At 48.2% G+C, this 26,990-nt stretch overlaps 1 protein-coding gene across 2 annotated transcripts in view; it reads right to left on the reverse strand.

The window, feature by feature from the left end:
• Positions 1–26,785, reverse strand: part of LOC119460763 (Down syndrome cell adhesion molecule-like protein 1) — a 107,377-nt gene extending 80,592 nt beyond the window's left edge. Inside the window, exon 1 of one of the 2 annotated variants that reach the window (XM_049671796.1) lies at positions 26,104–26,785. In XM_049671796.1, coding sequence (XP_049527753.1) covers positions 26,104–26,224 — 121 coding nt within the window. In that variant the 5' untranslated portion in view covers positions 26,225–26,785. The remainder of the gene's footprint in view (positions 1–26,103) is intronic. The other variant, XM_037721847.2, reaches the window with a different exon arrangement.
• Positions 26,786–26,990: the final 205 nt, after the last annotated feature.

A 26,990-nucleotide genomic window follows, 5' to 3' on the forward strand; every position in this document is an offset into this window, starting at 1 on the left:
CCGGACTCTCGTCTGATTAACCTGCCTGCCTTTCCTCTCCTTTATCTCTCTCTCTCTTTCCTATTCTTAACGTTGAGTTAACAAACCAAAGGCTTTTGCGTCCCTGTTTTCATCGCACACGCTCTTACGAAACTTCGAGAACCTAGAAGAAAACATTTAAACGGCTATATACTCTTTCGGGCGCACCCTTTCAGTACATGGGGCTCCGAAAGAAGCAGAACAGGTAATCGCTATCCCAGCAGCAATCAGTGCTGAAGTGTTCGTTCAAGTCTTACTTGGTCACACTTGCTGAGCTAGTAGTACCTCTGTATAGCGGAACATGTCCTGTGATTCCATGATTTCAGGGCTAAAACAAGGAAATGTTTAACGATTTTGAATGGAACTCGAGTTCTCTCTGTCGCATTGCCGCCGACTGCACTCTGAAGAGTTCATCGACATCAGTAGGAAATAGACATGCACGTGCAATTACAAAAAAAAAAAAAAAATTCAGTTCAAGAAACAAGAGTATAGGCGAAGACAGTTCGCCACGATTCATCTGCTCGCTCTGGGGAATCGGCGCTGCCATTACAGACTGCCGGCTCCTTGCTGACCTTTCCTAAAACTTATCTGTGATTCGATCTCCCGCCACTATCGAGCAATTACTACAATTCTCTTCTGCGTGCGCATTCTAAAGAGGTCGCCAGATTCTCTTGCATTCCTAGGGGCACCCACAGTCGCGCGAGGCGCGGTTTTGGCCATCTCCCAGTGCCAGGAACCTGCTGACGTCACGCACTAATGTCGACCGAAAGGACCGTCGACCTGATGGAATGAAAGTACAAGAAAATAAGAAGTGACGACGAAATAAGAAAGGCGACAGAAATGTGCAGGAGGTGAAAGCGAAATAAGGAATGATGAAAACAGATAATCCAAGAGCTAAACGTAAAAAGAAAGAAGAGTACAAAATCCAAGACCAAATACAAAACAATGAGGACGAAAGAAGAACGCGAGGGTGAAGGTAAAAGAAGAAAGATAAGGAACGAAACAGTGAAAATTGGAGATTTGAAAGGAGTACCGCCGCCAAAGGAAGGCTGGAAAGAACTGGAACGGCGCTGGTGGTTCCCTAACGTGCCGGCGGCTCGCACAAACTTGGCCGGCTGCCACCCGTTATTCCCTTTCCCTCGTCCTCATCCCTGTATCCCAAAATCGATGGAACCCTGGGGGCCGTCTCGCCTTGTCGTTTCCCCCCCCTCTCTCCCGTCTTCTCGCGCAGCGATGGCAGAAGAAAGGTCAGAGTTGAAAATCTCATCTGGGGGCCGGCGACGCCGACACTCGGTCTCCCTACAGGACGCCAGCCCCAACTCATGGCGCCTGCTTTGAGGAAACAGACAGCTCCAAGTTCAGCCAGCTATTTCGTTTAAATATATGCCCCGCGCACTGTGCTACTACATCGACGTCACACGCGGTAAATTGGAGCGACGTGTACTCTGGTCCCTTCACACGAAAGTCATCTATATCGAGAGCTCCGCGCGCGTGGCGTCTGCCGTTCTGCCCGTGTGTTTCCGATTGCAGCTCTTTCCTTTTTGATGCGTCACGACCGATTCCTGGCGCCGGTAATGACACGAGGAATTCGTTAGCGCGGCCATTCGGAGCCGGGCGTGCCTTCGTAATCAGCGACGCCGACCTCTCGTCGCCGGTATACCGTGGTAGTCGGCAAAACACAGTCGGACCCATGAAACGCACGAAAATGCTCTAATCGAATGAGACGCCGTTGCAGTGTGACCGTTTCGGATAATGGCTAACGACATTTGACGGCAGCGTCGATAGTTTAGGTACCCGATGTGCGCCTTAGAGGAGATTGAGGAGCTTTGAAGTGGAAATCGATACTGAAAGCCCACTAATCTGACGTGTACGCTTTTCAAAAAACTTATATATCCAGGAATTAAATTTCCATGCATGTCGGCATTGGTCGTTTGCAGGGATTCGTTCGTTGGCTCATTACTGCAATTTCTTCACACGCTTTGTCGAAGTACTTGAAAAAGAAATTGCGTTAGCGCAATTGCTTCAAGCTCCAGTAAGGCTCGTATAAACGTTGGTTACACCGACATGTACCCCAAATGTTTTCACGCTGAGAGAAAAAGCGCATGATGGTATCCTAAAAAAATGCAGAGCGAACAAACAAACAAACAAACAAACAAACAAACAAACAAACAAACAAACAAACAAACAAACAAACAAACAAACAAACAAACAATTTGAATTTACTGGTGAGAACGTTTATCGAATTCTACAGCACTGTCTGCTTTGAGCCAGTCGTCATTCACATGGCAAGCAATCTAAAAGCATGCAACGCAGCGCTTTGTGTTGAACGCAATATCTGATCCTCCCGCACTGCGGAACCAGATGCGCACCACGGTGGACGCAGTGGAAGTAAGAAACGACGCCCGTAGCAATGTATAGTACGAAGCGAACCAATCAAATTCGATGTCGCTGGCAAAGCACGGAGCGATGCCTTGTTATAATAATTTTATCATCAGATCTCGCAAACTGCCACCACCGGATGCTAAAGAATTAGATCCCAATCAATCGATCGATCGATCAATGAATGAATGAATCAATGAATCAATCAATCATTGTTTAAGTACATGGGTAAGTACCCCTGAGGCGTTCGTACAGGCACAGTTTTATCATGCTTTTCTACAGTACGCGGATGGCCGTGATGATGAAATTACGATGCCACGACCTTTTTCTTGCTACTCCACAGTAAACACTACTACTACTACTACTACAATGACGTTTTGCTAATTAACAGTGTCACCGTCAACATGAAAGCCGCTCCGACAAACATCTTATCTTGTAAAAGGCCTGTTCGCAAAAGGCACCGGGACTGTGCACTTTGCTGTGTCGTACCGTACCGCTTATGCTTATAATGACCGACCCCAATTTCATAGATAACTGAACGGTAATTACTCAAGGCAATTCGGTTTAAACAACGATAACCGCGGGCTGTCAGTATACAAATCATTCAAGCTTCGTTATTAGGCTTTAAGGTGAGGTTTTTTTTTTTTTACTTGCGTGACGACGTTAGCCCTTATCTTCTGCATATTCTACACGCTCCGTGTGAACTGTGTCTAGTTCATCGATTGCGATATGTTCCGGTCGCTTCTGGCGCCACGTACACCTCTACAAATCGATTGAACCCTTTCTCCGAGATAGCGGGGGAACGGGATTAAATGAGATCGTGCAAGGGCTCCCCGACCGGAACGCGTGCAATTGTATCCTAAAGCTGTGATAAGCGTTGCCTATATTTTTTAGCTAAGACGCATTTCTCCTTGCTAATGCGTTTTGCAAAGAAAGCGCGGCGTGTGTCATGCAAGCGCATCGTTTGTGAACACCGACCTAGATTCCAAGTTTCTTTTGGCTTGGCTTACGCCGTACAACGTGACTCCGCATCTGTCCTATCTGATTTATTTATTATTTTTCGCAAAAAAAATAATTAGACCATCCGGCAGGAGGAGGAAAATGGGAGGAACAGCATGCACAAAGAAAAATTGAGAGGTTGGCCACTGATTTTACTGCGTAAAACCAAAGTAGACCGCATCTCCAAAGACCTTACAAATTAGAAATTATTGAACTGTAATATTTGAGTGCGAACGTGCTGCGTTTCAAGGTCATTGCTCTTTCTCTGTTACCCCTGCAGCAGCGACGCATGTAACGACGGCGTTACTAAATAGTTTTACATTAGGGGACGGACGCAAACTGATTGCGTATGCAATAACTAGGGGCCACGGCACTGCGCATGCGCAGGCATACACGTCGGTGTCTGCGCATGCGCAGTAAGTACTGTGGTCCCTAGTTCTTGCGTACGCAAGCCGTTTGCGTCCTCTAATCTAAAGCTCTGTTACTATCGAGCGCAGGGTCGTTGAACCCGTACCAGTCGTTGACCACTCGACTCTCCACGGTTTCGGTGTCGTGAGTGAAAACGGTAAAGCAAGAAAAAAAAAGAGCGAGAGAGAGAGAAAAAAGTGCGGCGATGCGTGAGAATGCCCTATTAGCGAGCGCCCTGACGCGAGCGGAAGTGCTTTCCCTGAAATGACTGTGACATTTCTGCCGCATTACGGGGATAGTGTCTTCCGCGAAGTAGTCTCTGCACGGACGAGCTAAATTACCCGTTCCTTCAAAGTTTGTTTTTATTTTTGTTCCACAACTTCGCAGCATATGTTATAGTGTCCCTCCAGCGCTTACGAAGCGCAAGTTAGAATCGCTGTGTACTAAATCGAATTTGGGAATCGAACTGAACTGTATTTAACCGTGCACGTATGCGCCAGTCATCTTTAATGTGGAGCGATGAGTGCACGTTCATGAGGCGATACTTTTCTTTTTTTCACCGCCAGAACGCGTGCAATATCTGCATTGAAGGACGTCAAACTGTGTGAATAAAAATGAAACTGTGTGGCTACCAACATTTTGCCGTATTGCATCACACATGGCTGCATACATTCGTTTAGTATTTACTTTACTTCATTAGCCTCATGGTGGATACGGCTTGTGAGACGCCGCACAAATGTCCGTGTTACTGGAGAATTGGCTGTCCGAAGGGATCGCGTGAACCTCACATGCAGAGAGTCTTCCTTTTCGACTCGAGCAGTGACTGCAGCCTCGTATAATTGAGTAGCTGCATGCCATCTGCCCCTCCAAGAGAAACACTCGCACCAATACGTGCTTGACCGATCGAATTCGAGCCATATACCGACGGCGCCCCACGTATAGCACTCTTCACCGCTGGCAATCCGTGATATACCGGACAGCGCATTGATGACTGCGGTCTGGTTCTCTGATACGACGTGACAGATTGCGTGAGCGTGTCTTCTTCCATCACCTCATTGCACCCAATTCATCCGCGGAGATTGCGTGACATGTATAGAACGCCATTTCGTTTTCATTTTCCTCGCACATTCGCAATTTTGTCAGCCCCCTTGCTCTTCTCTGCCGGGCGCAAAAATATAAGCATCATCCCGTGCAGGTGACGTCGTTCCTTAATTAGAACGGTTCGCATCATTCCGCGGGTTTATCTCGTATCCTGACTTTTCGTGCCTACTCGAAGAAAATCGAAATTTGCGAGCGGGAGTACGTATGTCCGCATCGCTTACGCTGCTGAATGCGAAATAAACTGTCTGCTACCGAGTCGATGAAGCCCGTCTCTGTCCGTAAAAGGCATCGCGGACGCTGGTGGTCTGCTGTCGTGTTGATGTCAAACAAGCACGCATGCGTCTATGTCCCCAACCTTCGCTATATGCCTCATAATTACCGACTGCATACGAGAGGGTTTGTTGAATAACGTTGGTTCTTGTCTCTCTCGTCGCAGAGAAAAACTGAGTACTTCATGCACGTAATAAAATGTGAACCACCGGTGTAGTCGGCAACATTACTAAAAGCTCTCCACAGAAAGCTCACTACTGTCCATCGTGCATCTATAAAAGTTGGATGGCAGCTCCACTAACGGCATAAAACGTTGAAGAAAGTTGAGTACTGTCAGGGGGAAAGGGTGGGGGGACGGGGATGCCATTAAAGGTGGGGTTTCCTTCGACGTATTCTACCCATGCAATTCTAAGCTTAGGCCGGCCTTGGCATGGCTCTGTGGCTACGCACGTCGAAGCCTTGTTCGTCCTATCCTTCAAGAGATGTGCATATGAGTGAAATCCAATTCGCCAAAGATAAGTCGCTAGTTCTCGCTATAGTTACGGTTCTTGTGGTAAGCAATTATTTTTACAAGTCTAGCATTTTTATTTGTGATTCTACGGATGTATGCATGGTATATGCCTTCTTTGGCTTCACTGTCGGTTTACTTCATATATGGTTGTAACTAAAAAAAAAAAAAAAAAAAAAAAAAATTCGAGCCCCTCGATTCCCCTTATTTTTCTCGCTCACAAAGCCCGCGAAAATATATAAATGCGCTGTCCTGCGCAAGCCGCTGCGCCGTTTTTTGGCCGAGCCAAGTCGCTCCCGCTTCCGCTATTTTCTAAATGTATTACTGCTGTTGCCAGTCGTGACAGAAACAGAGTAGAAGCCCGCAGCGAGATGAAAAGAAAGGGCGGAAGATCTCACTTTCGCGCGTCAATACATACCTGCTCTTTTCGAACTATTTCCAATAATGTTGCCTCATGCATGCGAGTATGGAGCCAAACGCGAGGAAGTGGCGCCAACCGAACGAGATTAGTTTCGGTGAAAAAAAGGAAAACAGGAAGTGCTGACGCAGTGATATCATTATCATCATCATCATCACCATCATCATGGTTTTACTCGACGAAAGCGTCCGGTTTCCGGACAAACAAGCGCGCCGCCGTGTCAGTGTTGACTCATATTAGTGGTCAGCGTCGTTATAGAAACCGCACTCGCTAGCCTCGGCGCCGCCGCCTTGATGACGACCCGCGCAAACACGGGGTCTCGCTTCTCTGCTGGGCGAAGGGCTCGAACCCCCCGGCACGCGAGAGCTTTCAGCGCGGCCTCGCGGCGACGGAGCTGTTTCAATTTCCGCGTGCCGGTACTCGGGCCGTGTATGCGAACTTCCGGAGAAATGCTCCCTGGCGACACAGGCAAACACGGCACGCCAACGCGGTCGCACACGCAAGCGAGCGCGTAGCTGCGCGATGCGTGTACGCGCCTATATCGTGGCAACGAAAACAGGGCCAGCGACCTGCTATGAGATATGCCGGCTCGATGCGAAGGGAGGAATGTACAGGGATGCTTTCGTGTGGTTTCTTTTAGTTGCCGCGTCGTCGTCTCTATATATTCTAATAGCTTGTGTACAATATAGCCATGATCAGTCTATGAGTAATGACGTATAATGTTTCTAAGTGCGCCATTGCAAATATGAGTTGTTCCAGGGCACCATAATGAACTACGATTATTATTATTATTATTATTGGTGCTGTTGTTGTTACTACTTAACGTCTGGAATGTTGTGTCAGCGCGTGATGGTTGAGATTTGGCAAACTTATCGACCCCTTCGCGCCATAGTTGCGCATGGCCCATGCGAACGTGTTTGCGTGGAAGCATGGACCGCAGTTGCTTATTGAGACCTGCGTTGGCGGTAGCCATTTACTTCCTTTTCCTTGCTCTCTCTCAATTTAGTAAACCTTTTTTTATTACATAGAACAAAGAAAAATGCAATTTCCGTAGTACCTCAGTCTTTATGCAGCGAACTATCTACAACAGAGGAGGAGTTCCTACAAGACAAAGGAGTTCGCCGTGCGCCTATATTACACTCGACAGTGCGTTAATATATACATTGGTTTTGTTTTAGCTTAGCTTGTTATTTATCGCAAGGCATACTTTCGCTTGAGTTCGCATCTGCTCTGTTATCGCGTTATCACTCAGTTATCAGTGTAGCCGTTGGTAGTAGATCATAAGAGATAGCGAAACGAAACAGTAAAACCATACGTGAGGAGATTAACCAGGGAGGTAATGTGGTTTGTTGTACGTATATGAGGGATATGTGTATGTATAGCGATGAAAAGCTGAGCAAATCGATTACGATCTACTTATTGCCAAAGAATACCATCATATGCCTTGATTCAAAGGAGTCAATGTCCCATGGATATGCGCCAGACTCGACAAACTGTACGAGCTTATTTTCCTTTCATTAAAAAATTATCACCAAGCGATTTGTTATTTCGTTATTTCGTCAGCAACATTTCTGTAAACCCGTCACGAGAAGGCCGGGTTCTCTGTATTACGACGTTGGCTCAATGTTACATTTCCGTCTTCGATTTTTCCGAGTTCGCGGTGTCTGACGCACGGAACTATCAATCTCGAGAAACCATTTCTTTTGTCCCTTATTCTTTCTTTCTTCTTCTTTTTTTAATTCTCCGCCAAGTCGACAACTTTGTTCTCGCGCGCATTGTGGCGTTTGTTGCAGGGCGGCCTCGCCCCTTTTCTGAGGAAGCGGGCGACGACGCTGTAGCCGCTCGGCGCGTTGACGACTTTCCGGACCGTCGCCGCCTTTCGGCGACTACGCGGGGCGGCGAACAAAAGCGACGATTTCGATCAGCCCTTTCTCACAGTATACAGGCGCGAAACGCGGTCGATGCGGCCACACGGGGCCTCTCTCCCGTCTCGGCGTTGCACGAATATGCACACGTCGAAAAACAAGCGGCGAGTCGTCTCCCCATAGCCCGCTCGGTCGAGAGGGAAGCCTTATTCAGCTTTCATTACGTGCACGGCATTAGAATCGTTAAGCAATGCGCCACCGAAAGCGTGAGTGCTGCGAAGTTCGGCTCACATGTTTGACGCCGAACGCTGCGAAGCTATACATAAGTGAAGTTGTAGGTTGCTGGCCATTACGAGTAACAATTGGGAGTTTTAGAAAGAAAGGCGCCCAAGCTTGCGTACGCAAGCCGCCCTGCGTGCAAAAGAATTTAAGCTGTGTTTGGGGTTCTGCGCATGCGCAGAGCCGCTGAAGATACGTTAAGCTGCTTATTCGCGTCCTCTATGTCTGAAGCTCTGTAATCGAAACATTTAAGAATAACGGGCGCAAACGGCTTGCTTATTCTATATAAAGGAAACTAATAATACACGTAGTAAACAAACATAGGTTTCGGAAACGTTGCTTCCAGTCTTCCTGAAGACAGGAAGAGAGAAACTATTTTTGAACGACGCAGTCCACTTTCGTCGCTGTCACTGTCCAGCTGGGTGCGCGGTCATGCTGCCGGTTGTGTGTGTCGTTAGGCCACCCAGTCCACGCGCGCACGCGCCACGGTAGACTTCTCCCTGAAAGCAGAACGCCAGCAGCGTGCCGCGCTTGCTTCTAAACCACGGTTGTAGTACAGTCGCGTGCAAAACCGAAGGGCCCTAAAATAGCCTGACCACAACCAAGACCAGCTGCCGCGGAGAGCTTGAAGAGAAGGAGGAGGCCTTAACGCGATGCTTGCGCGCTCTCCTTATTTGGCAACGCCGCCATCTTGCGCAGCAAACTCGCACGGCAGGAGTAGTACGTGCAAGCCGTACGAGCGATTATGCCCGTCTTGGTATAACGGCCGATTAATGGATCAGCGCGCGAAACGAGGACATTAGCCGTTGCGTCATTCGCGAACGCGTGACGTCAGAAGTCGTTACTGCGCGTGTGCAGGCGAAGCGAGACGAGGAGGAGAAGCACAGCAACAGCGACGCTATAGCCACCCAACGTGGCTTAATTAATCTCTACACCTCTCGCGTCCCCCCCCCCCCCCCCCTTTTTTTTTTTTTTCGTCTTGCGCACAGCATAACAAACTTCGCATTTTTGGGAGCCGATCTGTACTGTAAGAGAAGACATGTCTACGTGTAATTTACTCTGCTTACGTCTATTATTCTCCTACGTGGACTATTAATATATTGTATACACCAATATTATGTGTATTTTAGCATGTTTTTTTTTAATACGATTGTGGGACTTGAAATTGCCGGCGCAAAGCGTTGGCACCAACATCTTCTATTGATACATTTAATTTTTCGAAAAGTGTACAAAGGGGCTGAGCGATAACTTTCGCTAAACCGGCCGAATATGTTGAAGCGGTAAGATGATACATGGGTTGAATAGTAAAATAACGTCGAATGCTTGAGGCAACAGAAAATGAAAGCATTTAATAGGACTATAGCGTACAACCGGACGAAATGTTTCTGTATAAACCTGCTGTGGTGGTCTATTGTGCTGATCGAATCCCGGCCGCGGCGGCCGAATTTAGATGGGGGCGAAATAATGTGAAAACACCCATGTACACCGTGCATTGGCTGCACGTTAACTAACCCCAGATGGTCATAATTCATCCGAAGTCCCCCACTACTGCTTGTCTCATAATCCTGTCGTGGTTCTGGCACTTAAAGCGCCAGAATTATTTTTGTATTGTTCTGCTAAACAACCGGAAAATCCAGATTGTAACGTCGACATCACAAGCGTAACTTTCTGAAAAATGTTCGAGTTTGATGCTCGTTCATTTTCTTTTCCTTTCTTTTTTTGCAACCAGAAAGTCAAGAAGGTTTCATTGCACCGAAAAAAAAAAACAATAATACTTATTTGACGTAATTGTTGGGTCCACAGTTCTAACTACCATAATCTGTGATTTTCAGATCAAATTACTAACGTTTTTCAGTGACGTGCGTAGTTTACTAAAGTTATAAAATACTGATGAGATCATCGCGACTGCCGAAAACCTTTAAATGGGCTTACTCGAGTGCTATATGGCTCGACTTATCTTGGGCATCATGTATGGCGCAAGTATACACACACGGACACAATCACAGCTAATTCGTTAACTTATATAAAGTGACTGTTTATTTATTGGGAACGTTTCAGCTAATGTCCCTCTTCACCCAATGTCGTGGGAGATTCGGCGCAGCTTTTCTACGCGTTTTCATTTCTTTTCGATTTCAAACTATTTATCTCAGCTTACGTGGGGCACCCTGTATGTGATAGAACCGGCTGAAATGAAACTACATGACGCGCACGTCCGCGTCATCTCGCGCCCTCTATATGAAGCGTCACATGCAGGCGTCTCCGACAGCGCGATAACACATCACATCTCAAGGCCTCGCGTTCGCGTGACTAATGACGAACGCTCTGCAGCCGGAAGCCATCAGGAAGCTCGCAGGCGGATGCCATCTGTCAAGCTCTGACTCTCCCTTCGAGCCGTCCAATTGAGTTTCAATGTTACTGCGTTTTTTTTCTTTTTTTAATTACAATTTTCGTTTCTGTCTGCTCGCGATATCGGACGCCCTTCGTCCACGGCTCGCAACGAAACGAAATACTTCAGCGCCAAGCTGCGGTATATATATATATATATATATATATATATATATATATATATATATATATATATATATATTGTAATGGGGTTTATTGACGACTCAGAAACGCGACCGTCTCAGTTGAGCGTCGGACACCGAGAGCGCGAGCCCGTCTTCGTCGGCGGGCCGATGATGATAGTGCGTCCACAGGGCGCGCCAGTCACACAGGGCGCCAGTCTTCGCTACAACTGCCCCCTGGAGAAGAAGGAGCCATCTTGGCGACTCAAGGAGAGGAGAGGACAAGGGGGTCGTAATAGGGTTTAAGTCTCTGGACGTGGACTGTCTCGCGTCCACGACGCCTCAAGTCAGTAGATGGCGTTAGCGGCTCGACGACGTAGTTGACCGGCGTCGTCTGTTCAACGACGCGGTAGGGACCATGGTATTGAGCGAAGAGTTTAGAGCATAGACCAGGGGTGCTTGAAGGTATCCACAGCCAGACTAGTGAGTCCGGCTGGTAGGTGCAGGGAGGTCGGTCATCATCGCGACGGAATTTTTGGAGACTCTGGTCTTCCGCCGTGAACGAACGGGCCAGCTGACGGCATTCCTCGGCATACTTGGAGGCTTCAGACAGAGGCGTGCCCTCTGATGGGTCAGGCCGGTAGGGGAGAATGGTGTCGAGCGTACATGTAGGTTCACGGCCATATACGAGAAAGAATGGCGAAAATCCCGTTGTGGCCTGTGAAGCGGTATTATAGGCGTACGTAACATATGGCAAAACGAGGTCCCAGTTGGTATGATCCGATGCCATGTACATGGATAGCATGTCGCCCAAAGTACGATTAAACCGTTCTGTTATGCCGTTCGTTTGCGGATGATAAGCTGTACTGGTGCGATGGACGGTATGGCACGCGGTCAGAAGGGCGTTAAAAACTTCGGAAAGAAACGCACGCCCTCTGTCACTAAGGAGTTCCCGCGGTGCCCCATGACGCAGTATGAAGTGATGCAGTAGGAAAGACGCAATGTGGCGGGCTGTCGCTGTTTGCAGTGCCGCAGTTTCTGCATAGCGGGTGAGGTGGTCGACAGCGACAATAATCCAGCGATTGCCAGCTGATGTGCAGGAAAGAGGGCCGTAGAGATCGATGCCGACGCGGTCAAATGGTCGGGACGGACAAGGAATGGGCTGTAAAGGACCAAAAGGACGAGGAGCAGGAAGCTTGCGTCGTTGGCACGCTGTGCACGAGCGAATGTACTGTCGCACAAAATTATACATGCCACGCCAATAAAAGCGGGAGCGAAGCCTGGCGTATAGTCTTGAAGAGGCCGGCGTGGGCGCATTGCGGGTCTGAATGGAGAGCGGAGCATACATCTGTGCGCAGATGGCGGGGAACGACGATCAACCATTTGCGACCGTCGGAAGCGTAATTTCGACGATAGAGAACACCCTCCCGCAACTCGAAATGAGAAGCGTGGCGGCGGATAGCACGTGAAGGGCGTGTTGTTGAAGTGTCAGAAATGCAATCCATAAGTGCCGCAATCCAGGGATCTTTACGTTGCTCCACAGCCATGTTGACGGGCACAGGCGACGAAAACGCCGATTCGATGGCTGTAATGCAAGTCACGTCACTTGGTGTAGGCGACCGAGAGAGGGCATCCGCGTCGGTGTGTTTACGGCCAGACTGGTAAATGACGCGTATGTCGAAGTCTTGTAACCGTAGAGCCCAGCGCGCAAGGCGGCCAGACGGATCTTTTAAAGTCGATAACCAACATAGAGCATGGTGATCTGTAACGACGTCGAAGGGGCGGCCGTACAGGTAGGGTTGGAATTTTCCAAGTGCCCAGATGATAGCCAGGCACTCCTTTTCGGTGACGGAGTAGTTAGATTCCGCTTTCGTTAGTGTTCGGCTGGCGTATATAGGCTACTACGTATTCATCATGCTCACTTTCTCGCTGTGCAAGCACGGCACCAAGTCCTACGCCACTGGTGTCGGTGTGGACTTCCGTGGGGGCCGTGGGGTCGAAATGGCGCAGTACGGGAGGCGAAGTGAGCAAACGCCGCATGGTTTCAAACGCATCGTCGCAAGCTGTGGTCCAAGTAGAAAGTCGTGTGTCGCCGCGAAGCAGCTGAGTCAACGGAGCAATGATGGAAGCGAAATTCCGGATAAAACGACGAAAGTAGGAGCAGAGCCCGATAAAGCTCCGAAGTTCTTTCAGAGACGTGGGTTTCGGGAACTCGGCGACGGCGTGAAGTTTCGAAGGATCAGGGAGTATGCCATCTTTCGATACGACGTGTCCGAGTATAGCAAGCTGCTTGGCTCCAAAGCGACATTTCTTCAAGTTGAGTTGGAGGCCTGCCTCGGTGATGCACTGCAGGACTTTTTCGAGACGGTACAGATGTGTGGGAAAATCTGAAGAAAAGACGACGACATCATCAAGGTAACATAGGCATGTCTTCCATTTGAGCCCACGAAGCAGATTGTCCATCATTCGTTCGAATGTAGCAGGGGCATTGCAAAGCCCAAACGGCATAACGTTAAATTCATATAGGCCATCTGGGGTCACGAAGGCTGTCTTCGGGCGATCAGCAGGATCCATAGGCACTTGCCAATAGCCTGAGCGTAAATCGAGCGAAGAAAAATACCCCGCACCTCCACCAAATATGTAATGGGGTTTATTGACGACTCAGAAACGCGACCGTCTCAGTTGAGCGTCGGAGACCGAGAGCGCGAGCCCGTCTTCGTCGGCGGGCCGATGATGATAGTGCGTCCACAGGGCGCGCCAGTCACACAGGGCGCCAGTTTTCTTCGCTACAATATTTATATATATATATATATAAGGAGCGCAAGACCGTTCTCCAAAGATGATAGCTCCCAGAGGAGTGAGCCATCACAAATCGGAGGTTAGGCTTACAGAAGCGATCATGCGTTTCGCGTTAACTTGAGAGGATATTCGGCGTAGAAGTACAGTCGCGCAACGGTGTACAAGAAGTTGGTGAGAAAAAAAGAAATAGACAACAATATCAAGGCTCTCTACGACGTGTTCTGAGCGTGACGTGTGCGACGTTTTGAGTGGAGGCCTCCACTCAAAACGTTCGATGGTTAGGACTAGCGGGCAATGAATAAAACACAGAACCGTGTTCTGAACTTGTGAGAGAAGCAGACAAAAAAAAAAAAAAAAAAAGAGGACGTGGAAGCCGCTTGTTAGAAGATGCCGACAACGCGCTCGGGAACACAAAAGAGACCGATTCGTTTTATTAGTGTGTTGTGCTTGTTCTTTTTTTTTTTTTTACCTGGAACTTGTAATTTAACCTTTCTCACGGCGTTTACTTTTCAGCAATGCTAGAACGTTACAATGGAATTTAATTTATATTATAATTTTTATTTATCCATACCGATTTTTGCTTGGTCAATCGTCAACTGTTCGCCGTGGAGATACGATCACGATTATCCCAGCTACTCAGTTTTTTGGTGTTCTGGATCCACATAAATAAATAAATAAATAAATAAATAAATAAATAAATAAATAAATAAATAAATAAATAAATAAATAAATAAATAAATAAATAAATAAATAAATAAATAGGAAGGAAACAAGGAAAGAAGGACAGAAAGGAAATGTCTACGACAGCGGCTGCCGGAACACGCACATCAATGCGCAAGTGAATGTTGGTCAAGTGAATGGCCGCAGTCCATTCACTTGACCAAGCACATAGGAGACGCCCTTTCGTTCATTTTCTCCCTGCCTTTCGTTTATCATTCTCTCTCTCTCTTTCTTTCACAAAGTTCCCGCATTTGAGTGGACACATATTAAACACGGTAGGAAAGAAGACTACACGTACGAAGACGACGCGATCCATAGAAGAAAACATTAAAAACAGTGTAATTAAGTGCTCCGTCTATAACTTAAAAAAATGTAAAGGAAATAATTTGTAGTAAGATCAAGCAACGAATATAGATAAGTGTATAATCTTTCTTTGTGTTTTTTAAGATCCTTTATATGTACCTTATATAATAATTATATACCCGATGAGAGTCATTAAAAATCAGTTGGTAGTACACAAACATGCCGCCTACTTTCATTTCGTGCTGCAAAAAGTGTGCGCTCAAATTTAGAAAAGGATCATCGCTTTCTTTCACATCCCAATTTCAATATACGAGAATAAGCCCTACTCACAAATTATACAATTCATTAGAGAGTCCAATCTATAACAAGACACTGGTAAATGGAGATCGCAGGCAGATTTCGTCGTGCAGTGGACCTAAACAGTTTTGAAGATAACGACATCAAGACTTTAGGCGGAATAGGCTTTCGCTTTTTTTTTCATAAATAATTATTCGGTGCAGGTACGGGTAAAGCGATGATAGCTTTGTGAGCGATGCCGGTAACTCCTATTAGCTGTGTTGTGCACATATGATTACCTTTCAATTATCAAGACGTTACTGTTATATGGTCAAAAGCATAAGTCCATGCACGAGTCATATAAGCCAGGGCCACGAGTCAAAAGTCTCGCGGGACGCGGAAGTGTTGGCTTATGAATGACGCATGCAATATATCCACCGACAATGCGCAGCTATGCCTGAAGTGTTCGTTCCTGCTTATTTGGTAGATTTCGCTATGGAGCAAAAACGTACCTTATCCTCATCCTCTATGAGAATAATAGACTGCGCTCTTTATTCGAGCTCACGCGGAAGCGAAACAACCCATTCATTGCCTATAGCAAGTTCCAAATTTCGAAATAACAACGGCGCATCGCCCCCCGAGACGAATTGCGCTCTTGAAGAGATGTGTGCCGTTAGATGTCGTTGTTTAAGGAGCTTTTTTTTTTTTCTCTTCATCTCTCAGTTTATTTCATTCTCGTGAGAAGAACAGTGCGACGGATTGCAAAAGGCCTAGACGGTGAACTTGAAAACCGCGCTGCGCCCTTGTGTTTTTCGATTTGTCGCCCTAGCGTTTCTTCGAGGCAAGGTTTATTGAAATAAATAGGCCTTGGTCGCGCCGGCCTTGGCCGCCACTTATTTCAATGGAACCGCGGCCGCGTCGGGCGTACGTGCCAACTTGAAGCATGTAGAAACGAAGCGTACGAGCTCGCCGGGAGCTCGCGACTTGAGACGAATATGCATGTCTCCTTCGTCAAGATAAGACCTGGAATTGTTTTTGCTGCCGCAACTGCGCTGATCTCTGCAGACGTCCCCCTCATAAAAAATAGTAATAAAAGACTACACAGCGCAGTAAAGTGAGCAAGGTCCAGTACTTTAATACTGCATGTCAGTTAATCAAAATCAACTGTGTGCTGACGCTGGTCGCTAATCATTTTGTGAAATCGAAACTAAAGATAAACAGCACATCAGTTCAGAGTGATAGAGCATTCTTTACAAATACATATATATATTCAATAATTTTGCGGTAATAGGATTACTAAAAACGAAAATGAAGGGCCCATTTTTATTTTCGAATTTCGCGCCGAAATCTAACCGCAGATACGTGAGTGTGACGTCACTGATTTAATTAAATGATAAAAAACAAATTATGGGGCTTTACGTGCCAAAGCCACAATATGATTATGAGGCACGTCGTAGGGGGACTCCGGAAATTTGGACCACCTGGGGTTCTTCAACGTGCACCTAAATCTAAGTACACAGGTGTTTTCGCATTTCGCCCCCATCGAAATGCGGCCGCCGTGGCCGGGATTCGATCCCTCGACCTCGTGCTCAGCAGCCCAACACTATAGTCACTGAGCAACCACGGCGAGTTGTAATTATTTCTTCGTATTTGGGCCATTCGTGGCACAGGAGAAGTTATTGAAACTTGCGAAAGCTGTCTCTTTCGCTCATTTAAAATACAATGTAGTAAATATTTACCGAAAAAATATAAGAGATCCCGATCAGACGCCGTCAAAATCTGTGACGTCACGGCCAGCTGGGGCGAGAACTTCCAGGCGCCGTCGTCACTCGTCTTTCTTGGCTTGTCTAGCCTCCTTACACGGCGGTTAGATTGTCTTTCATGCTGTTTTAGCAGAGCAATTTCTTAGTACAATTAAACTTAATTTTCTCTTTGGCGCCCCTTTAGTAAATTATATTCAATACGGGTTTGATAAGAATGATCAAACCCGTATTGATGATCTAAACTTAAGTAGTGCATTTCTTCATTGTCGGGTTTCAGCAGCTAATCGCCGCAAATCGCGGCTCTCCCATTCGTAACTATTCGTATGAATGAAATCTACTCGTACACAGGCCAGTAATTATGACGCCGGAGAGACTAGCCGTGGTTGCTTAGTGGCTATGGTGTTGGGCTGCTAAGCACGAGGTCGCGGGAGCAAATCCCGGCCACGGCGGCCGCATTTCGATGGGGGCGAAACGCGATAACACCCGTGTAATTAGATTTGGGTGCACATTAAAAGACCTCAGGTGGTCCAAATTATTGCGGAGTCCCCCCCCCCCCCCCCCCCCTCACCCCGCTACGGCGTGTCTCATAATCAGATCGCAGCTTTTCCCACGCAATACCCCAAAATTTAATTTTAACGCCGGAGAGCAGGCATACCCAGCGTGACGTGTGCTATTTAGTGTCGGTATTCTGTTCAAGAGCAGTTTGCCAGGGCCAGAGACAACAATATTCAAGCGCTGCGTACTTGCTGTAAAAAAACTGGTTACTTTCCTTGTACATCGAGTACAAAGGTCTGTAAAGTACGATGCTATCGAACGCATGCGGCAGTTTTGCTTTGGGAAATTCCTCAAGCCGAGTCTAAGTGCGAGCGACCGCGGTTCGCACGATCGGGCTTTGTTAAACAATGGCGGTTCACCCGATCAGGTCGATAGCTGAACTAGTTGGAAAACGAGCAAAAGGTTGCCGCACATGCACTGCAGACAGTCTGATAAGGAGGAGGAAAGCGAACGGAAGAAAACAAGTTCTGTGGGAAAGTGCGAGTGTAGTTTAACTGTATATGTTGGCATGGGAGACAACACATCGCCTTCTTTACTTGCCGAGGCAAACTAGCTATGGACCGCACGTATAAAAAAAAATACAGCCGCACAAGCCGCGCTATCCAGATCTCCGATTGCATACGAAAGCGGCACCCGATTAAGCACCCCTGCACTTAATTCGCAAACTCGTTCATGCGATCCCCCACTGCGCCTTCGGTTTGAAACTGGAGCAGCACGTGCAGCGCAGATTAGGTTTTCCTTTTCCTCCTAACAAGAAAGAAGGGGGCGAAGCGTACTGCGCACAATTATTTCATTCCTTGGTGGTGCGATGCTTAGATTTTTTTTTATCTGCTCTTCTACGTAATTTCGACTCTGTACCATGTCTTTGCGCAGTTATTCACAGAGCGTTACCCCGCCGCTGTCGTGTAATGACACCCAGTACACATGCTACACAGAAGCGCAGTACTGTGGGACGAAGTACACAGTACTATACATAATACACAGTACTACACAGGTCTGCACAGTACCGTGGAAGCCTGTATTGGTGGAGAGCCCTCGAACCCCCTTCCCTCTGCGGCGTGGTCGACTACGCCTCGAGGCTTTTAAAATAGCGCCGTCGTTTGGGAGAAACGGGTACATAATAAACACAAGAGTGCTCCCGAAAAAAAATAATAAAGAAACGCCACCACTAGCGACGAGGCTTTTTCCATCAGACTCGAGAAAGGATGAGCAGCAGCTTCCGAGCGTCGGCCAGAGGCTGCACCCACTCTCGTTTGGTAAACAGTGACTCTACGGAAAAGCCGTGTTTTCGTTTTCTTAAAAAAAAAAAAAAAACACTGCTTCGATGAAGTTTGGGCTCTTAGGCTGCGCCTGCGGTTCTCAATAGCGTATACACGGATTAAAGGTCTAACGGATTCTGGGCGGAGGGGCGGCTAAAGCTGTTATTCTCGCAGAACTGAGCCTTCAAAAACTCAAAAGCTTCGCATTCTTCAAGTACAAACAACGTGTCGATGGCCAGGCAGATCCACTCGCTCCAGTGGTCGCAATGGGCGGCAGGGTACAGAACGAAGTTGCGTAAATACGGTGACACATTCACGAAGCTGATTCAGGCTTCAACACTTTCCTTTGAGAATCGATCATAGGTTAAAACTGGTCTGTGGTGGTGCGTACACAAAGCCTGTTACTAGCCATCGCATGAATAATTGCACAGTTCGTGCATACAGATATGAAACAGTAAGTAAAAAACAGCAAGTAAAAAAAGAGTAAATATATCTTGCTTGCATTAATACCATGTTCAGCTTGCTCGGCAAACGTGTTCGGTTTGTTGCCGTACCCAATATTTAACGCACACAACATGCATTGATTCGTTATCTGCAACGATGAAAGTTGAACACACAGTACGAGACGAGCGCGCGTTAATTCGTCTTTACTCGTCTTTTGTTTGTCTAAACTCGTCTTTACTTCGTTTCCCTTTTTCGTTCACAGTGGAAGCTCGCTGGCAATGCCAGCTTGCCATCACATGCCATCAAAATACTGTAGACAGAGCAGCAGGATGGCATAGAACACGACACCACGATGCCTTCGTACAGTATTCAGCAAAGTTGCTTTAGAAGGTTGCCTGATTTGAAATAGAACAAAGGTTTGAAGTGCCGACTATCCGAATAGATTTCCAGGTCGCGCATGCATTGTCATAGGCGTCGTGAGTTGGCTACGGAATCTGACTGCACAGAACATAACGGGGTCATTTGAGACGCGAAGACGCGTAAGGAGATTTGGATTTCTGAATATATTCCGTAAGCTGTTGTAGTCATTTGCTTTCCACGAAAACGAATTTTAAGTCGCGCTGCGGCGAGTGCTGCGTCAAGTAGGGGTGCTAGCATGCGCGCACCTTATCTTTGCACGTAGATCACACAGTGACGATGGTGCCTTCAAAATATTTTAACCTTCGTACGCTGCAAAAACTGCTTTAAGTGCAAACGAACGCCAGTGCGCCCTTGTTTATGGATAACAGCTAAAATGAAAAGCAGCCATACCACATGAGACGACCTGTTATAGCTCTTCTAGAGTATAACGTGTTTATGTCTGCCCACTTCTTAGAAAATGGTCGTTTAGTCTTCTAAGCTTGGCAGGAGTAAACGCAGCTCTGCGCTGGGATGCTTCGTACACATAGTTGCCGTGTACAGCTGCAATTCGGTGAACAGCGGGAACCGTGCAACCATAACGAGTGCGTGTCATCTGGCAGTTGACGAGCATAACGCATGGATTGAAAGAGAACGATTCGCCACTGTTCTCCGTTGTCCCCGCACTCAAATCTCGCCAAGGCCCGTTCGTGAACGCCTCCCGCTCTGTAACCTTCTCACGCAAGCGTGACACACGCTCGACCAATTCGACACCGCACTTGTATCGACCATCGCATCGCAATTTCCGGCGAATAAATCACGGCACCGGCACCACTGCAGCGGGCACCTTCCACGTAATTCGCGTACACGGCGACCAACGCCTGCGGCAGCGCAGAAAGCGACAGTCATCACTCCTGTACCACTCCCTCCGCAAGCCTCCAGCGAACGACCCCACGCGGAGGACAAAAAGAATGCCCCGCATCGCGTCGTCACAGCTGGAAGCGCTTAGGACGAGCTCAACCGTGCAACTCCGCACTCTCCCGTCGGCACCGTAGCACACCGAAGCGACGACTGAAACCCTCTCGGACGAACCTCTCTCGACTTCCTCACCGCTGGCGTTTCACTTTCAGGCTTGTCGCGTCTGTGGCCCGATGAAAGAGAAACCAACAAAAGAACCACCAAGAAAAAAAAAAAAAAAAAAAAAAAGAGAGAGAGAGAGAGGCAGACGAGGCAACGAGGGGCAGAAAACCACTAAAAGGGCTCGCTTTGTTTCTCACTAGGCGAGGCCTAAAGCGTCTGAATCGGGGTGCGAGTCCCAGAGAGGCAGGTTAATCTAAAAATCTTTGCAGGAGAAAGATAAGATTCCACTCCGCTGTTCGAGTGACAAAGAGGCTCGCAGCTGGGCCCAGTGGCGTTTATTTTCTCGTCTGCTCTTCGGCATTCTGTTTTCATGTCCTGAACTTGCTTTTTCGAACGGATTCGCCACGGTAGTGGAATGCATGCGTCTCGATTCTACGGCAGAGAGGCACCGGCCGCTGACGTCGGCGGAACGGGAAGAATGCCAGAGTTGCAAAAGAATTCCCAGTTGATGCCTGCTCTCTTTGGAATGGTGTGAACACTTTGCGCCTGGTGTTGCAGTGGACATCTCTTGAACGACGTCAGAAATGTGCGTTCATTTTCACGTTTGCTTGCTGAAAGTTGAGCTTCGTTTTTCATGAGCTGGCTGCACGCATTCACCATTCCCTATCGTCCACTGTTTTCGGTCGCCGTGGTCCCTATGGTTTTGTTTGGTTTCGATACCTGAAAAAAAAAATCGAAGTATGCACGCGCAGATCACGCTGTGTAGAACACTTGTGTGATTACTTCGGCCAACATATATACGATGTAGGGTATTCCGAGTCTTAATGAATTTAACACCCTCACACGCGATGATGGTTGCGACATTCGAGCAGCTTACACTATCCAATGTACGCCTCATTTGCAAAAAGAATGCCCTACGACCGCGGCCCACAACGGCCAGCTAGCATTTCTTCTTTATTGCGATGCGCGTCGACATGCAAGTTTGAAAGACGTGCTCCAAAATTTCTCTTAACTACTAATTCAAACAGTGTTTGCAGTTTGCGAAACAATAATGGCAGGCTTAGAAAGAAACACTTAGGACTTTTTTTTGGAGCATCAGGTAACGTGAGGACCAAACTAATCAATCGCTTTACCGTACCTTCCTATCGCCGCTCGCCACACCGCACCTCAAAAAGGAAACCGAAAGCGAAAGCCGCGTAGCGACCGGTTTGGTCGGCTTGCTAGCAGACAAACGCCGGCCAAGCCTAGCCGACAGAAAAGCCGGTTTCTTGCGCCGTTTGAACCGTCGAATGGTGGGTGTTGTGCTGTGCTGTGCCTGTGGGATTACTTGCTGCCAACTGGGTGCCGCCGAAAACGGTGAGTCGCAGCTGCTTTCACACCTGAGTTTCTCCGAGTGAAAGAAGTGATCGTTTATGACGTCTGCCAGAAATGAGGACGAGGAAGGGTGAATGGCCGTTCAATCATCACCGGAACCGTTGCGACTTGCCATGTGCGATGTTTACATCGCTGTGACGTCGTTACGCGTTGTAATGTCGAAGGCGACGTGTGTGTTTGATGCCGTGGAATGCTTGACATGGAATGGTTGAGCACGGGTTGATCTCTTTCGGGCTGACATTTCTTAGAAGAAGCCGTTGCAACCATAAATAGTTCCGTAATGGCGCTATCGGGAAGAATGACAGCAGTCTTGTCTGGCGGAAATGTGTAGTTTTGGATTAAAAGTGATGGCGCTTTCAATCAGTGCATAGCGCTCGGTAGTGTTGTAGCGATTATCACTGTCAACTGGTCACCGCCGGTTATTACTCGGCAGAGAGCTATTGTGTTGACGTTTTTCATTTGTGCTTAATACTAATACGCCCGCATGCATTCGGCGAAGCCCCTCACATCTTTGCCGGGATAATAAATGCGCCACCTGTCCGTCTTTCCGATTATTCAAACAGCGAAATGGGACAGGCTGCGCGACGCACGATTGGTCGCAAGTTTTCGGTTACGCTTTGTGCCGCCTAATAATGCATCGATCGTGCCGTGGAATATTGCATTCCTGATGGGACCCGGGGGTAGGCACGAGCAGCTGTGATGAGCGCGAGTATCCTTACACCCTGCGATGGCGGCGTGAGTGAGGTTCTTTCTGCTTCTTTTCTGCCGTTCTTTAGTTGAGACATTGCGCCGTGCGAAGCTCGCACAACTCTATACGTGCTCTGTTGTCTGTGAAACTACGTAACAAATAATAAAGAAGCAACAGCGAAGCGTCGTACGTCCTGTGTTAGATGAGGCGAGGACGGGGGACAGCTGCGGAACAACAAGCGCATGCACGCATTGAATCACTTGTAGCCAGCCTTCAGCTTCGCGCCTGTGAGCGGCTGCAGATACCTTGCTGAGAATGGGAACGAGCAACACAAAGAAACGAGAACAGACTTCAGCACATATCTGGACTGCGCGTATTTGCAGCCAACGTAACGTTGGTCGCAGCTGCACAGTGGGAATTCAGGCGGCTGGCATCAAGCACCCGCTACACCTTAACTTAATTTCCTCTGAAGTCCCCACGTTGACTGTTGATATTACGCACTCTAGGTAGCATGCAGGTCGTGATGGAGGCATCGAGAACACAAGCGTTGCTCGCTCGGATCATTTTTGAGTAGTAAGTTGCTTACGAGTTTGACGTCGAAGCAGATCCTAAAACACAAGTTCGTTTAGCTTTTGCTTACCTTCGAAAATAATTTAGGCGGGCCTGTTTTTCTCGGTCAGAAAACGTAACCTGAACGGCATGACGTCTAACTGACGAATATTTTTGAATTAGGATAAGCGTGTGATGCTCAAAGATTGGAACGGATGGCTGAAACATGCGGCTTGTATGACGTCAGCTGCGATCTTATCATCGCACGTACGAAGCCGGAGGTGTTGATACAACATGCAAGTTCGGAATAGTGTGAATAGTAGTTTCGTCCATTTATATAATGGTCATAGTATATGAAAGGCTATCGGATATCTTGTCGGGGTTAGAAGTTAACCAAAGATCGGGAGGTCGGTTGGCTTTGGGAGCCCACGGCAAGACCACAAACGAGGCAGTGCGGGGTGACATGGGTTGATCCTTGTTTTTAGTCAGAGAAGCGCAGAACAAAATTAGTTTTGAAGAAAGATTCAGGAACTTGGATCAAAATAAATGGGCGGCTGAAGTGTTCAACTATCGGTACCTGAAAAGCGTGGACACTGAATGGAGAAAGAGGTCAAGGAAATTGGCAACCAAGTACAGGGTAATTGAAAGTGTAACCAGGAGTCATAAAAAAAAAAAAAAGTGAGAGAAACAGACAGCGGAGTTGGATGACAAGAATGCAAACAAAAAGAGACCATGGAGATTTACAAGAAAGAAATTAGAAGGGAAAATCTGTAAAACAAAGTGCAGTGCCTTGCTATTTGAGGCTCGGGCTGGTTGCGTAGACAAAAACATACCGGAGCAAATATTCGCAACAAGATGACGCATGCGTATGCTGCAGCAATTATCCGGAGACTACTCAGCACATCCTAATGGAATGCGAAGGGATTCACCCAGTGAGGCCCGTAGGTAACGTACACGTTCCAGAAGCGCTTGGATTTAAAGTGGACGGAATCATCAACCGGTCAGCAGTCGAGATAAGCAAGTGACATTTATAGTGTCGGTGGCAAAAAGGCAGGGAAGAGATTGATACGACCGGATCCGTTACATGCATAGGTAGCGGTACAAGGCTGAGAAGTTTTGAGGAAGAGAACGAAGATTAAAGAGATGTATACAAAAATGCTAGAATGAAAAGCATGTTTTGCATACCTGAGTAACTCAAGCAGGCTAGTTGACTATTTGTCACCGTCCCGTTTCAAATGGGATGCCAATAAATATTAATCATCATCATGTACACAACGTGAACGTAAAAGCCAGCCCCGTGCTGGGGGATGGGCCATGCGATCCGTCACCGGGAACGCGAACTCTACCGAGACGACGGTCCGTCACCCCAGCTCCGCGGCCGCATCGGGGCTCGCGAGCAGCGTGAAGCGGCCCGTGTACAGTCTCGGATCGATAACAGCGTTTCGCGACGTTGACAGCCTGTGCGCGTGTGTGTGTCCACGCTGGCCTCCGCGTCGTGTTCGAGTAGGCGTTATCGCCGCCTCCGTGTTATTTACACGCTGTCCTGCTCTCGTCGTGGGCTCTTTAGCCGCTGTCTTCCCTCTCCTTTCTTTCTTTCTTTTTATTTGCCCATTTCTCTCGACTGCCCCGTCGCCGACCCGTGGGCGATATGCAGCTTATCCGCATACCCCGGCCGCTCGGACAGCGCAGCCACTCCTCGGTCAGGCTTGAGAGGAATCCTTTTCTTTAAGTCAGCTTGATGCGAGGAGGTTATCGCTTCACTCGTGTGCTTGCTGCGTGTCTGCGAAAGCGCGGGAAACAATCATAAATGTGTCGTTTCGAGGCATATGAGAGCCCTGCGGTGAGTCAAGAAACGAGGGACAAAGGCCAAGTGAGCTTGCATATTCAAGCACAGTGGGCGAGCCTGGGAGAGGTAAACACAAATAGCAATCTGCTAAGAGAGAAAGAGATTATTCTTTGGTGAGATACTGAAAGTGGGTCCGTGCAGCCCAGTAACTGGGGAGGACACCTCTACCGCACTGCACTAGACAAAGGGTACGATAGAGGGGTTTGAAGATATGGTGTGGTAATAAACCTCCCGAGGTCGTCCCTCGTGTCTTCTGTCCCGGCCATTATCCGCAGGGTTTAGATGCCGTTTCCATGCTTCGATTTATGGGGCTATGATCATCACAGCCCGCATTCTGTAAAGATTGCGGTGACATTTTGATTTTAAAATAAGTTTGTATAACTTTTTGTGTCATGACGTGACACAATTCTGAAGAAAACAAAGGACAGCGATAGTACAAATCAGTCACCGTCTGGATTGACACATTGTTGTCGGTGGAGTTCGCATAGCTCGAGCTTTCAGATCGTTTTGACACTGACCTTTCAACCATCTATCCTTATGGTCTTCTTCTTCCTGGGGTTTTACGTGCCAAAACCAGTTCTGATTATGAGGCACGCCGTAGTGGAGGGCTCCGAATTATATTTGACCACCTGGGGTTCTTTAACGTGCACTACAACGCAAGCACACGGGCGCTCTTGCATTTCGCCTCCATCGAAATGCAGCCGGCGCGGCCGGTCCTTATTGTACGTATGTCGAAAAATGGCATTTGAGTCGCCGTATAAGTGCGATTTCGAAGGCTTCTGCCACGCGCAGCTGTGGTACCGTCCAGAGTATCACTCGTGGCTGGAACTGAAACGCTGCATCGCATCTTTTAACACTGTGACTGGTTGATAGATTGATCTTTAGAACAAAGCGTTGACAGACAAGGGACGTAAAAAAAGTAGACAAACACGCTAGACGAAGTCTTGTCGAGCAATCGTAGACAAAAGTCATATGCTGATACTTTGTTCTGAAGATTAGTTGTCTACCAACTTGCCCAGATTTCGGTTCTGCATTACTGCACCGCAGTTTCCGAGGTACGTATTGTTGAAAGCTAAGCTAATTGCTTACTGGCATTATGAAGTATGGTTACAGCGATATGGAAGACGAAATCATAAACACGATCAGCGTTATCCCTGTGCATATCGTGTCTTCGTCTTCATCGTAACCATTTTTCATAAACCGATGAGACCGCTTTCCCCGCTACCGGGAATGTTACAGGAGCAGCCGAACGGCTGAAGGATGAGGAGCAGTGTGTATAGAGTGAAAGCATGTACTCACCGTCTGCGGCGGTCCTATGCGGCGCCACCAAGACCAGCAGCAGTAGCGTAAGCAGCGACGGCAGCGCTAGCCGCGCGGGCGCGAACCCCGCGCGCTGCTGCTGCTCCCCGGCGTCCGGCATCGCTGCTGCGAAGGAGCCTGCCGGCTCGCGCACGCTGACTCTTGTGGACGCCGAGCTGCTCCCGGAGAGCGGCTGGAAACGGCGACGGACTCCCTAGGCGACCACTTCACCGATTGCTGCTGCCGCCGCCACCGCCGTGGCAACATCCGCTGGCATCATTCGGCGTCGTAGGTTCACCACAATTCACACCTAGTATCATGATCCGTAGTTAGATTATTTCTCAGCCGCGAACACCACTTTGCGAAGATCGCCCGCCGGCGGGATAAATCCGATCACCGCGCACTCATCGCGGGGGGGTTCTGGCGTATCCTCCTCCTCAGAATCCAGGGACACTTGTTTTGGTGTGTCTTTTCCTCGACGGGCTCGTCTGCGCACACTTCCGACGCACACAGTAGAAATCGCTAGATGTCGTCCTCGTTGAACGGAGCTTCCATCGCCGATGTTGTCCGCCTCGATTCTCCGCTCTTTTTTCCTCCCGTCAGGCGGTCCGAAGCCGAGCACAGCTCGCCCCCAGAGCGCAGCCGACGGCTCCAGCGGTCCCAGTGGCGCGGACGACGCGCGCTTTCCGCAGGGGCGCGCGCAGCGCCGCCACGTGGTTTCTTGTTTTTGTGAGTTGCCGCCCGGCTCGCCTCCCCTACTTGGCGTGTGCACTCTCCCCACGCCGCCGCCTGCAGCAGACCCACGCGAGCGGGAGCGCGAGTCACGTGCGGGATGACGTCACATTTTTTTTTTTTTTTTTTCCATTGTTGTGTTCTTGTTGCTGCCG

The sequence above is a fragment of the Dermacentor silvarum genome, chromosome 8, assembly GCF_013339745.2.
Source record: "Dermacentor silvarum isolate Dsil-2018 chromosome 8, BIME_Dsil_1.4, whole genome shotgun sequence".
In the NCBI taxonomy this organism is placed as follows: Eukaryota; Metazoa; Arthropoda; class Arachnida; order Ixodida; family Ixodidae; genus Dermacentor; species Dermacentor silvarum.